We start from the raw sequence: 14,403 nt of genomic DNA, 5'->3' as shown, positions 1-14,403 counted from the left end.
GGTAGTTGTACAGAGTCTGACTGCTGTGTCTGTTAGAACTTTCTCTGTTTCTCTGATGGCCTGGCGGGCTTGCCAACTCTGTCCTATAAACAACTCCGCTGACATTCTGGTAGCTGGTCTTATCCTTAGAGGGCCTTTGAATACCACCATGTGTATCACTCCAAGGTGATCACAGCAGTTGGGTAATTTATGGAACAGTGTTTAATAATTGCATTAAGGGTAGGGGCAGAGTCGATTAAGCCCCTTAGGAAGCTTCTAAATGAAATGCCCATCTTGGAAGCACCATTTTGGTGAGTCATTTTTCATGATTATGTATTCCTCAAATGGGTAGGGGGGGGGTGGAAAAAAATTGAGAATCACCGACTTAGAGCTGTAGGTTTTTAGAGAATTTTCTTGAATTTGACTTCCATTGATGTTGGGTTTTAGGATATACTTAGCATACATGTCTGTCTGAGAAGTAAGCCCCACCTGTGCACGTCTACGAGTTCTATAAGATTGTGTAGTAAACCTCAGAAAAATGAAAGAGTGGGTTGCCATCATTCTCAGTCTTGGGAATTTCAGTCGCTTCTCTAATGCAGCGATGTGGAGTGACCCGTGCTGAGGTGTTCCCACTTGGCAGGGCATACAACTGTTGGGTCCTGCCAAGCAGTTTCAGTTAGAAGTGGTGATTCTGTGAAAGGCAGTCCCAAAAGTTGAGGTAAATTTTTAAAGGGTATTTTTTAATGTAACATCTTATACTTTTGTTTCTGGGTATATTTAATGCATTACTAGTAAATTAGTTTTCTGCTATATGGGAGAAGCTATGAAGACGTGCTCTTAATGTAAATTGTCCATCCTTCTCTTGAGCTTTTATGTCCATTTGGATATTTCAGTGCCTGCAGAAAGAGTCGAGAAGATAATGGATCAGATCGAAAAGTACATCATGACTCGTCTCTATAAATATGTGTTCTGTCCAGAAACTACAGATGATGAGAAGAAAGATCTCGCTATTCAGAAGAGGATCAGGTAGTTGGTTGTTTTGCTTTGTCTTGTATTTACTACCTACCATCAGGAGAATACATTGTGGGGAAACAGGGCACTTGCATTTCAAACCTTGACAACAACTAACAGCAAAGGTACCCACCATCCTTAGCTTCTAAGCTTCTTCATGGTGTCAGAAGGAAAAACACTATGGTAAATGGATAGGAGAAAAGGGCTGAAATCACCTGAGTCGAAGCAGCTTTAGATAAGAAGCAGATCTGATGTTTGAGATTGTTTCAAAGCTCCAAAATTTCCAAGGAACAGGAGGAAATTTCATTATTTTCTCATTTCATTGAACTGTCTTGTCAGGCAGGAAGCTGTGAGTATCCAGATGAAGGCAGTAGGTGTCATTAGTCCTCCTCCTTACTGGGGGTGCTCATTATTTAGCTGTTCCTCTGATCACATCTTCCCACTGCACTGGGTTGGTAACACTTCCCAAAGCACTCCATCTTCCCTGGGTGGTAGAGTGAGCCCCAGGGCTCTGCATTCCAGTGGCAGCGAAAGCCTTAGGAAATAGGCCATCTAAATGTGGGAATGGGTCCAAGACTGGTTGTGCTGAGGTGCTTATGGAAGAGGGAGCTCAGGAATCCAAACAGGGCTCCTTGACAGTGGGGCTGGTAATTGGCAGATCTGTCTTGATGATGTCACACCAGAAGCCAGGAGTTGGTATTAGGAAGGTGGTAGGTGGAGCCCGAAGGAACTAGAGGGTCTTTGGACTGGTGTGCAGGGTGAGAGCATTCGTCAGGCAGGGATCTCTGCTGTGAAAGGTGTAACCAGGAAACTCAGGGATTCAGACTGAGGTGACACATGCTTGTTGACAGAGGCTTACACAGCCTCTGGTGTGCCCCAGAAGTTGAGGGCAGAGCTTAAGGCGACATTATGGTGATGGGCAATGAGGAGAGGGGACAGCAGATTCTTCTCAGGTCTTCAGTCTCAGTTATCTTTTCAGCCTCCATATAATCTCATTTCAACCAGTAAGATAGTCTTCTGCTTTTCTTGTGACAAGAGAAGCCTCATTTTAGGATTCTGGTCACTTCGTCTGAGCTCCTGATATGTTCAGGGGCAGTGTGCTGGGGCCCAGGATTGCCTCATTCGTCAGTGGTGCCTCGTATTTCCCCTTTACTGAAGGAAATGACAAGACAAATGACTGTGGTCCATTCTTGGAATTTTTTTTTTTTACTGTCTCTCCCTCTTTGTAGAGCCCTGCACTGGGTTACACCTCAGATGCTTTGTGTCCCTGTTAATGAAGAAATTTCAGAAGTATCTGATATGGTGGTGAAAGCAATCACAGGTCAGTGAAACAGAGAGCTTTTTTATCTGGATGTTTCTCCCTTGAAGTTAACATAAATCCATACAAGACAGTAAAGTGTTTCTAAAATGCAGACTGCCAAAGACATACTGAATGCGGTAAAAGCAATTTGTAAGTGCGCTGGTCGTATGAACTTGAAGCATTCATTTTAGCAGGTGAACTATGTTTCCCCTTTACTTTCTTTGACCAGGGTCTCTTATTTCTTGGGTATTGAACTAAACTAAGGTCAAATGCAGCTAGGGCAAATTTCTTTCCCCCTTTTTTTTTTTTTAAGAGAGAGAGAGAGTGTGTGTGACTGGGGTGGAGGAAGGGGGAGGAGGGGCAGAAAGAGGGAGAGAGAGAATCTCAAGCAGGCTCCCTGCCCAGCACAGAACCCGACACGGGGCTTGAGATCATGACCTGAGCCGAAGTCAAGAGTCGGACGCTTAACCTACTGAAGCACAGAGGTGTCCCCGCTAGGGCAGATTTCTTAAAACTCAGTTGCATTTATATATTCAAAATAATTTTAGAGGGAGGAAGGGAATTGATGGGGCAAGATAATCTCCCCTACTACAGTTATATACTAAAATGGTATCTCTCTAATTGGTTGTTAATCAGAGATGTGCTTTGGATTATTTTTCTGGTTGGTTCAAGATGTCAGTGAAGTGCCCTGAACTGATGTGGTTCTTCTGTCCTGGACAGGTTAAGGTTTCTGTTTCTTATTCATAGGAATAGCCCAGCAGAAGTATACCACGAAAGTTTAAAAACAAAACAAAACAAATTCCTCCTAATGGAGAAGATACCCAACCTTGGCCAGCTTCTTCTTAATTAAGAAGAGTTGGAAAGGGGCGCCCGGGTGGCTCAGTCGTTAAGCATCTGCCTTCCGCTCGGGGCGTGATCCCAGGGTCCTGGGATCGAACCCTCGCATCGGGCTCCCTGCTCCGCTGGGAGTCTGCTTCTTCCTCTCCCACTCCCCCTGCTTGTGTTCCCTCTCTCGCCGGCTGTCTCTCTCTCTCTCTCTCTCTCTCTCTCTCTCTTTCTCTGTCAAATAAATAAATAAAATCTTTAAAAACAAAAAAAAGAAGAGTTGGAAAGACTTGCTTATTTAGAGTTGTTAATGAAATTCTGCTGGGAAAGAAAGTTGGTCAGCTGCTGTTAGCAGTGGCTGGGGGCAAGCCATTAAGTAGGCTTCTTTGGTTATAAGAACTAGAGACTCCTGTTACAGGAAGAAATGGGGGTTTGCTTAAGATATTATCAAGGTAGGAAAGGAAGCAGGACTCTCACAGAAACTTAGCTCCATGGCCCTTCTAGGGCCTGGGTCATCCGCTTTTAACATGATTCTTCCACTCTCTCAGGTTCTGTTTCTCTTTGTAATTCTTTGCTTTAACTCCTGTTATTAAATGAATTATTTTCTGTAATTCTGGTTGAAGAGTCTAACTGGCCTAGCTGAATACTGTTATCTTTGTTGTTCAAAGCTTTTCTGCAAGGCTGTGTTGTAGGTCTCATGAATTGACTCCTTTGGGTCAAGGCCCACTCCCACTCCCACCTTTTGCTCAGGGAACATCATAAGAGATTGAAGGTGAGAAGCCTGGATATGGGCCTTGTACTTGTGTTTTTTTTTTCCGAATACTCTTGCCAAGTTGGAGACCAACTGGTTTATGTTTAAAGTACTTCATAGGAATTTATGTCCGGGACTCTTTTCTGAAATGCCATAGGATAGACCTTGTAAAACCAGAAACTACAAGAGCCAGATCATTGTTTGCTTTAAAATAGAACTAAGAGGATTTCAGTATATCAGCAGTTTGTTAACAGAATTTGAGAGGTGAAAGTTTTCTCAAATCATCTGAGTTGGAGTTTGAAGAGATGTTTTGGTAGTAGAAATTTGGCCACAAAATTTTAAAAGCCTTCTTAACTTTTTGTCATCTTAGCCCCATATCTTGCCAGTCTGAGTGCGGATACATTCTGTGAAGGCCAAAGGTTATGTGATCACTTTCGTCCTAAAATTGTCAGCCTAAGTACAGGAGCAAGGAGAGAGGACAGTGTGTAACAGTGGTATTATGGTTCAATTTCTCTAAACCACCCCATGTGCTCCTCATTAGCACAGTCAGTTTTATTGGTAAATACACTGAATGAGGCATTTTCCATTTCGGTTGACATCTGTCATCTAGTAGGTGGAGGCCAGGGATGCTATTAAACATCCTGCAGGACCGGACAGTCCCCTACAAAAAAGATGATCCAATTTAAAATATCGTTAGTGCCAAGGTTGAGAAATCATGACTTAGAGGTCTAGCCTACTTTGTTTTCAAAACGTCATTAGAGATAAAACTAGACTCCCGCCAAGATGGAGTACCCATACTCAGCCCGTCTTTCCTACTGATTACACGTAAAAGCCGTGGATGACAGACACAGAGCAGTTACCTGAGGACTGTGTAAAGTAAGTGACAGCAGGCAGACTAGGGTGGGACATCATTACTGGAAGAATTAATACAGTGGGGAGTTTCCTGTTCTGTTATTTTCTCCTGGATCTCCTCGTTTAGGCTTTAGGGCAGTGCAAATCATGAAACTAACTACAGGTGGTGGGGGGTTCAAAAGAGTTTCCCCCAAAAAACTTCTTTGAGGCTTAAAGGATGCTAGGAAGGCGAAGGGTCGCTGCAGGACAAAGAGTGTGGGAGGAATCGCCATCCCCTCTCCCCCGTTCTTTTTTTTTTCCCCCTTCCCTTCTCTTCCTTTTTACACTCTCGGCCCTCCCTCCTGGCATTGGCAGCTACACCTGCCTGCAGATAAAAAGTACTCATTTTTTATTCACTTAAAAATTTAAGGAATAAACATTAATGAGAGAGTGGTTAAAAACTTAAAGAATAAAAACGAGTACTAAAAGGTAGGAAGCTAAATAGGATAAATGAAAGTGATAAAAATGGTTTTAAAAAGTCTTCCCCCAAATCTCTTTTGCAATATGTTCTACTCAAATAGAAAAAGAAAATAGACTGAGACATACTAACAATAATTACAACCCATAATTAAAAGATTAAAGGACCTCTACTATAAACTAAGCAAAAGCACACAGTAGACATGTGAGTACAGGGAACGAAAGCATTAGTAAGTTAGAGTACGGCCTCTGCACTGTCCAGGGTCTCCGGCCCCCACACACTACTCTTCCATGGCTGGTGGTCCCGTGAGGGTTGCCCCGGGAGCAGACCTCAGGGATGGAGCTGGGAGCAGAACTCCGATGTGTGCCACCATCCCACCTAAATTAGAAAACTTTATTCCTGCTGTTGGCCAGAAGTTGCTGTCAAATTTACCTGCCTCGGCTGTTTCTTTCGCGTTGCTCCAGATTGCAAGCAGACTTGCACATCCGAAGGCACTCTCCCTCCTTCCCCTTGTGTTGTTCTAGCGGTGCTGACGACTATTCTCACCGCCTCCCAGTCTTTGTGATGCAGGCTGTGCATTTACAGGAGCCCACCACTTAGGGCTGGTTAGGGACAGTGAAGTAATTTTTCTCTGAGGGAAATGAATGGTATTTATGAGATTAAATTTTATATCCTTGCTTCAGCCCCTGTGCTAACCAGTAGGCTATAAAAATCGTAAAGGTGCTGTAGATGTTACAGCTGGTGGGATTTACATGCCGTGGGGACTGGCCGCTATAGACCTACATGTGATAAATTTCAGCAGCTGTATTTTGTTACCAATACAGTGGTGCTTTGTAGAATACCCACCTTTCTAAAAAGCAGCATGCTCTCTAAACTGAGTTTTACAGTGAAATAAAGGAACAGAAGCAGGAAAAAGACTCTTCTTAATTATCCGAGGAGCTCATAAGCAGTTTAACATCATGATTAAAAGCATGGGTTTTAGAGTATGATAAACTTAGTTTCACGTTCTCCCTCTGTCAGTTGCTGTGTCTGTATAATTTTGGGCAAATTATCAAACTTCTGTGAATCTCAGTTCCCTTCCTAATAGTATCCATTGCACAATCTGAGGATGAAAAAGAAATAGGCTGTGAACATGGACGGCACTGGAGGAGATAACGCTAAGTGAAATAAGTCAAGCAGAGAAAGACAATTATCATATGATTTCTCTCATCTATGGAACATAAGAACTAGGAAGATCGGTAGGGGAAGAAAGGGATAAAGAAAGGGGGGGTAATCAGAAGGGGGAATGAAGCATGAGAGACTATGGACTCTGGGAAACAAACTGAGGGCCTCAGAGGGGAGGGGGGTGGGGGAATGGGATAGACTGGTGACGGGTAGTAAGGAGGGCACGTACTGCATGGTGCACTGGGTGTTACACGCAACTAATGAATCATCGAACTTTGCATCAGAAGCCAGGGATGTACTGTATGGTGACTAACATAATATAATAAAAAAAAATTAAAAAAAAAAAAAAAGAAAGAAATAGGCTGTGGAGCCTGGGAGTAATGCACATAGCGTCTGGCTCGTGGTCCCGCGTCCTGGGATGAGCTAGTGCTTACGTTTTTTGTGGTCAGAGTTTTTCAGACACTAAATCACTTCTCCAGGGGTAGTTAGCGAGGGTACCTCTGTAACTTGATAGATTAAAAAATGATTAATGCTTCTTTCATGTAATTATTTCTCATTGAAGCAGTGTCTTTTCTGCTTTATAGACATCATTGAAATGGATTCAAAGCGCGTGCCTCGAGATAAGTTGGCCTGCATCACCAAGTGCAGCAAGCATATCTTCAATGCCATTAAGATCACCAAGAACGAGCCAGCCTCAGCCGATGACTTTTTACCAACTCTCATCTACATTGTCTTGAAGGGCAACCCCCCACGCCTTCAGTCCAATATCCAGTACATCACCCGCTTCTGCAACCCAAGCCGACTGATGACTGGAGAGGACGGCTACTATTTCACCAATCTGGTAAGTATTGGTTTCTCGGAGCCGCGGGGAAGAACCGTGAAGGTACTTATTTTGGGGATGTGACAGATCACTCACAGGCCTGTGACAGTTTAATGCCCCTGAGTCGAGGAATCAGCCTAGCTGAGGACGCTTGCTTGGTGTCACATAGCACACGTGACCGTGCCATGCAAACGCCTCGCCTCTCAGTACTTGACCAGAGATTGTGCTCCTCGTGTGGAAAACATGATGGCCGCACGGAGGAGTTTCTGCCGCTCTTGGCCATCACTCCCCCAGGTCCTGGGTAAAAGGGCCATTCACTTAGTGGGCTTGCTTAACCATGAATGAGTCCGATCATGGATTTGGATTTAGTAAAAGACTTAAGAATTATTTTTTGTTTATTTCTGTGAGTGATCTCTTAGAACTGAATTCTGAGATTTTAAAAGGGTCAGTTCAGAGGATGTGAAATGATTTTCAAGCCTTGTTAACAGTGCTAATTGATTCTAGGCAAGACTGTATTAAAGTATGTAAGTCTAAGTAGTAGGGCTGAATACGTCCTTTTACTGACCACTAAACTTTTATTTGTTTTCAACTAAATTTACTGATGAATTTGAGCCTCAAAATACCTTATGTGCTTTCTGTCCTGTGTTGGAAGTTGTACAGGTTAATAGGGAGAAGAAGCCAGGTTACATAAGAAAGCGTTTCTAGTAAATTTTCTAAAAAGATGGTACTTGAATCAACTTCAAGGCTTCCGGAAATTTGTTGTGATTTATTTTTAAATGCTAAATATGTTTTCACCATTGTACCTAATTTTGTATTGTGTTTTCATTTAAGTGGGTTTCCAAAAGTGTATAAGCTTCCGGTCCCTCGAAATCTGGACCTGCCCCTGTCACACATCACCCTCAGCCACTGGGTTCAGCTGCTTGACTTGGGAGTGCTCTTTTCCTTTTTTCAGGTTTTTATTTAAATTCCTGTTAGTTAACATACAGTGTAATATTAGTTTCAGGAGTAGAATTCAGTGATTCATCCCTTACATACAACACGCGGTGCTGATCACAAGTGCCCTCCTTAGTGCCCATCACCCATTTATCCCATCCCAGGAATACTTCTTTTCAAAGTGATGCTTGTGCCATTATTTGCAGTATTTTTCATCCTTCCAGACACATGGTTGTTTAAACTATACTCCCCAAAAAAGTTTTAAGTGGCCGAAGTACTCATTCCTTAACATACATGAAACATGCTCTTGACTGCTAGAGAAGAGCCTTTTGGATTTAGTTCTTCACCTAGGGATCATCAGACAATCTGACAATTCCAGAGAAGTATGGAGATGGAGGCACGGCTGGTAGTAGAAGCAATGACCAGGACCAGGAGGTGCAGCCCTTGTGGTCAGCAATGGAGGCTGCTGGTTCGCCTCTCCTTGCAGCTTCCCAGAGCCGTGACCTACAGCCTTACCTATGTTTGCCCCTTATTTCTCCATCTTCTCAGCTGATTCAGAGTCTGGCTTCTACTCCTACTGCTCCAGTGAAACTGCTCTGGCAAAAGTGAAAAATCTGCCGGTTGTCAAATCCCATGAAAACTCTGTCTTCATCTTTCTTCTTTAACACTCTTGATAACTCCTTTGTTCTAGAACTTCCTTTGTCTCTTTGTCTTTTGAATTTCACGGTTCCACTCCTTCCTTGTCTCTTTGTAGGCTTTGCATCCTCTGCTCCCTCTTGAATTGTGTTATTCCCTAGAGTTCTGTCCTCTGTGCACTTCTCCCCCTAGGGCTGCCTCCTCTGAGCACAGCTCTGCTGTCCCCGGTACCGTGATGATGCACAGGCTTGTGTCACCTATTTTGCCCTCACACTGAGCTCCATTTCCAGCTGTTTATTATGTCTCAAATGTAATTTTTCAAAGCTAAAACTGCTTCCTGGAATGTCAGATGGTTTTCTCTTTTCTAATCTATACCGTTTCCACTGTGGCAGTAGCATATAGCCATGCCAGGAGTGCTAGGATCGTCTTAGATCCCTCCTCTCTCCAGGTAATGGGGACCGCAGCACGTCCACAGTCCCAGGGCGAGCCTGCGTGGATGGGTCGGAGGGGCACGTTCTCATCAGATGAGTCTGTTGCAATAGATTTGCCAAATATTCCTTAAAGAGATTCACTTTTTTATGAGCAGTGGGAATGAGTTTCTCAGAAGAACTTCCAAGAGCTGCCTGTTTTCCTCTGTTTATATTGCATGTCTTGTGAAAATGGCTCTTTTAAAAAATGGGAGGGATAGGGGCGCCTGGGTGGCACAGCGGCTGAGCGTCTGCCTTCGGCTCAGGGCGAGATCCCGGCGTTCTGGGATCGAGCCCCACATCAGGCTCTTCCGCTATGAGCCTGCTTCTTCCTCTCCCACTCCCCCTGCTTGTGTTCCCTCTCTCGCTGGCTGTCTCTATCTCTGTCAAATGAATAAATAAATAAAATAAAAAAAAAAAAAAAAGGAGGGACTGGCTCAGTCTGTGGAGCCCTCTTGATCTTGGGGTTATGGGTTCGAGCTCCATGTTGGGTATGGAAATAACCTAAAAAATAAAAATAAATTAATTAATAGTAAAAATGAAAATTACTTTCCTTATAGAAAAATTAAATCAGGGGCGCCTGGGTGGCTCAGTCATTAAGCGTCTGCCTTCGGCTCAGGGCATGATCCCAGTGTTCTGGGATCAAGCCCCACATCAGGCTCCTCCGCTGGGAGCCTGCTTCTTCCTCTCCCACTCCCCCTGCTAGTGTTCCCTCTCTCGCTGGCTGTCTCTCTCTGTCAAATAAATAAATAAAATCTTTAAAAAAAAATAGAAAAGAAAAAAGAAAAATTAAATCAGTGTAAGAAAATATAGCTAACAGATGTCTGTTGAACTGAGCATTTCCCAAGGATTTCTTTACTAGAAATTTCTTTGCTCCCATTTATTCATTGCTTGCTGCTGACCTGTGAGCTCAGCACATTCCATGTGCTGGATTGTTTAATTCTCACTATAAATTTAGGTGGTATTTCCCATTTTACATATGCAGGAACCTCAGAGAGCCTAGGTAACGTTCCCAGGCTCACAGACTCTTAGGCTATCACGTGACAGAGGTGACAACTCAGGTTGCCTGATTTCAAAGCTTATTCTTTTAACCATTTGATGTTAAAGGACCAAAGGTCCCTGGAGGATGCCACACCGGTCCCTGTGTGCCACACCGGTCCCTGAAGATGCGCCCAGTAGCTGCCATGCCCTGAGTGAACACTGTGGGACTGGTTAGACCTCGGAAGGGGATGGCTTTATGGGGCGTGTTTCCCAGACACGTGGCCCTAGAACTCCCGGCCACAGCAGTGATTCCTCTGCCCTGCAACGTGACAGGGAAGCAGAGAGCCTTGGAGTTTGAGGAATCATTCAGTTTTTGTCCACAGAAAGCTCTGTAGTGGCCAGTGTGGAACAGACCCTGAAGGGGCCTTCTCTAGCCTTTCACTCTGTACAAGACCCCTGGACCTTTGAACAGGCCAAGGAGAGGCCTGAATTTCAGACAAATTCAATGGGAATTGGCGATTTGACTTTTTTTTTTTTAAGGAAGAAATGTACTGTTTCAGTTGGGAGTATCAAGGAAACGTGATTGGCTATGACTTGGTAATTTTTGAAGCTGAAGTCCATGGTGGGTCATTAGACTGTTGTGTCTACTTTTGATTCTGTTTTAAACTCACCACAATAAGATGGTTTTAAAATGTATATTTGAATATTTGAAGCTTTCCTTATGTGACTACAGTAAATAACATTCTGGGGTTTTTTTTGTAGTGCTGTGCTGTGGCTTTCATTGAGAAATTAGATGCTCAGTCTTTGAATTTAAGTCAGGAAGATTTTGATCGATACATGTCCGGCCAGACTTCTCCCAGGAAGCAAGAACCTGAGAATTGGTCTCCTGATGCTTGCTTAGGGGTTAAGCAAATGTATAAGAACTTGGATCTTCTGTCTCAGTTGAATGAACGGCAAGAAAGGATCATGAGTGAAGCCAAGAAACTTGAAAAAGACCTAATAGAGTGGACGGATGGAATTGCAAAAGAGGTTCAAGACATTGTTGAGAAATACCCGCTTGAAATTAAGGCCCCAAATCAATCTTTAGCAGCTATTGACTCTGAAAATGTTGAAAATGATAAACTTCCTCCACCATTGCAGCCTCAAGTTTATGCAGGATGATAAAAGTTGACGTGGCTAGTATTTATTTGAGCATAAATTGTAGCTAGCCCTTACTACAGTCCATGATTGGGATCTAGACTATAACTTAATTGCTTATAAATGTCAGAGCATTTTTAAAGGTACAGTTTGTGGGAATTGTTTTGTTTGTTTTGTTTTTCCTGGCAGGGGAAGCTTAGTAAATAATAAAATACTATTTATTTGAGTTATGAAATAGACTCATTTAAGGTTTATGTGAAAGTTTTATCTAAATCTATTTTTTCTCCATGATTTTCCTATGTGCTTCCTCTGTGGCATTCATTGTGGTTTGGATATGGGTAAATAATTGCCTTTAAAGGATAAAACAAATGAATGCTACAAAATGTATGTTGAAGGGAATTCAATGGTACCACTATTCTACAGTTTGAAATATTTTATAATTGTAAAGATAGAAGATATATTGATAAGTAAATATGTAAAATTGTAAATATGTAAAAACAAAAAAGGAATGGTGTCTGCTGTGCATGGCATTTCATGTGTTAATTTGTTTAAAGTGTATTGAATGTTGGCCTTTAACTCCATTTTATTTGGTTTGCCCCACTTAAATGAACCTAGCGGTGTTTAGACATATTCCCCTTAAAACCTCGACTCCATCTTTAACAATACGTTAGCCCTGACTTAGCTTCTGCACAGTCAGAGACTGTGACACCATTGAGGTTCAGAGTCATTTTTAAGTCACAAAGTCGCTGTTCAGGATAGTCATTTGAAGACTTTGAACCATACTTCTTGCACCTTTTTCCTCCACTCATTCAGGAAATATTTGTAGAGTTCTTTATAAAGGAGCTGGTCCTGGGCCTGGATCAGAAGACAGGAGCGAACAGCACTCCACTGGGGAGATCCGAGCCCTGATGTGCATCGGTGCCTTTCTGCCTCTGTAGCGTACTTTGGACTTGATGGACAACCCAGACACCTGTCCTGTAACCCTCTGCCAGGGTTTCTCAGCCTCAGTACTACTGACATTGGGGGCCTGAGGATTTTTGTTGTGGGGGCTTCCCTATGCTTTGTAGGGTGTTTAGCAGTATTCCTGACTTCTGTACCCACTAGACACTAGTGGCACCCCCCACAGTTGCGAAAAATTATCTCCAGACATTGCCAAATGTTTCCGGGGGGAGTGGGGGAGCAGCAGAATCGCCCCCAGTTAAGAACCCCTGATGTATTTCGTGAGTGAGGAAGTGATCCTGTCGGTGGTTAATGTGATGTAACCAAAGAACATTGCATTAAATGCACAGCGCGGCTAACTGGTCGTCATTGAGGCTTTACAGCCACTGGCACCGTGGAAGCTTTTCTAACCCTAATGCAACCCTTCATAACCGAAATATGCCACGTGCGGCCCTCCTTCCAAGCAGTGATTTCTACAGATTACCAGCGGACCTGTGAAACTGTGTATAAGTCCCAGGGCACCGTTCTGAAACCAGGTCGCATCACAAGCAGTTAAGAAGGTTTCTTGGCTCTCTCAGTATATTCCTAATAGTGGACCACAGATTTGTAGTGCAATAACTTTGGAATAAAACGAGGGTGAGTATACAGATTTTTATCCGCTACTTAAATTTACACGTGAGAGCCATCAGGTTGGCACACCTGTTGTCACAAAGCACTGAAGACGAGAAGCGGGTACCTGAGTCAGCGCGCCCCGAGCGCACGTGGAGTGCCGCGAGTTACGTCAAATGCCAGTGAGAATCCGCACTTAGAAACCCGGGCCCCACTGATTTCTGTGGAAGGCGCGCCCCTTTCTCCTTTGTTCTTTTCTATGTACTTTCTAGGTGCTAATCCCGGTATATACACTCTTAATTCTCCTGGGAATATACAGTTCTTTTAGTCGTTGTACACTATATTTGTTAAATAAAATGTGCTTATCAGCCTCCCACAAAACTGTCTTCTTTTGATTTCTTACATATCGTTAGAGTAAGTTGTTGAATTGATTTCTTTGTATATTTCCTATTAGTTGAATTCTTTAGATAGGAACTCTTGCCCTAGGTAGAGGCTTATACTTCTCTTCAGTCAGCTTCAAAACCATGGCCACAGTTTCTGTCTTCTCAACAAGAGTGTATTGCTATTTTATGTACTATAAATGGAACTGGAATAAACCTTTGGAACAGAAGTCCATATTAATAAGGTTTCATGATCCATCCCTCTCCTAAATAGATTGATTTTTTTAGTTCTTTATCTTGGGAAAATTACATTACTAATATTCTCATGTTACAAAGTTTTCCTGTGTAAGCCACAAGCATCATTACCATTACCATTCCAAAGAGGAAACATTAGAGACATTCCAGTTAAAATTAAGAACAAGAGAAGGGTGTTTGCTGTCACTACTATTCGCGTTGTTCTGAAAGTTTTACACCAGGTACTCAGTCGTCAATCATTAATAAAGGGGGCTTAATCTTTATAAAATATATTTTTTAAAGATTTTATTTATTTGAGAGAGAAGGAGAGCACGAGGTTGGGGGGGGCAGGGAGAAGCAGATTTCCCGCTGAGCAGGGAACCCAACGCGGGGCTTGATCCCAGGACCCTAGGATCAGGACCCGAGCCACCCAGGCAAAGGGGACTTAATCTGATTGATATAATAATGTTCTAGCCTCGTGGTTGAGGACATGAACTTGAGCTAGGAGGCTTGGTGTTGGTTTTGCGTTTTGGCTGCCACTTAGGTATTTGCTGTTTGGCCTTGGGCAAGTCTCTCATATTTCACATCCCTAATCTGTGAACTGGGGATAATAATCGTGCCTGCTTCAAGGGCTCGTGAGGATTAAATGACCTGCAACAGTACCTAGCAATGCTAAGTGCTCAAGTGATAGCTGTTATTTATAGGTGATTCTTCTATGTAGGAAACCCAAGAGAACTGATACTGAAACATTAAATTTCACTAAAACGGTAAGATAGAAAACACTAGGAATAGCCATCAGAAGTAACTGTGTAAAATGACTTTTCTGTATCTCATTACTAGCCAGTTAGCAAATATAATGGGACAATTTTATTCACTATAGAAACATATAAATCAAGTAGCAAGGGCTTTTAGGATTTATATGGAAAAA

General features: G+C 42.9%; 1 protein-coding gene across 7 annotated transcripts in view; it reads left to right on the top strand.

Moving 5' to 3' along the window:
* The window catches only part of RABGEF1 (RAB guanine nucleotide exchange factor 1), a 72,276-nt gene that overhangs the window by 46,847 nt on the left and 11,026 nt on the right, over positions 1 to 14,403 (top strand). For 5 of the 7 annotated variants that reach the window (XM_040634991.1, XM_040634989.1, XM_040634990.1 and 2 more), the window contains 4 exons: positions 873 to 1,005; positions 2,220 to 2,311; positions 6,924 to 7,180; positions 10,939 to 13,237. In XM_040634991.1, the coding sequence (XP_040490925.1) occupies positions 873 to 1,005; positions 2,220 to 2,311; positions 6,924 to 7,180; positions 10,939 to 11,337 (881 nt within the window). In that variant the 3' untranslated portion in view covers positions 11,338 to 13,237. Of the gene's footprint in view, positions 1 to 872; positions 1,006 to 2,219; positions 2,312 to 6,923; positions 7,181 to 10,938; positions 13,238 to 14,403 lie in introns of those variants that run through there. The other 2 variants (XM_040634993.1, XM_040634992.1) reach the window with 1 other exon arrangement.

Source organism: Ursus maritimus, unplaced genomic scaffold (genome assembly GCF_017311325.1).
Source record: "Ursus maritimus isolate PB19 unplaced genomic scaffold, ASM1731132v1 scaffold_2, whole genome shotgun sequence".
Taxonomy (NCBI): domain Eukaryota; kingdom Metazoa; phylum Chordata; class Mammalia; order Carnivora; family Ursidae; genus Ursus; species Ursus maritimus.
The sequence above is the reverse complement of the archived record's forward strand: the minus strand, read 5'-3'. Positions and strand labels throughout refer to the sequence as shown.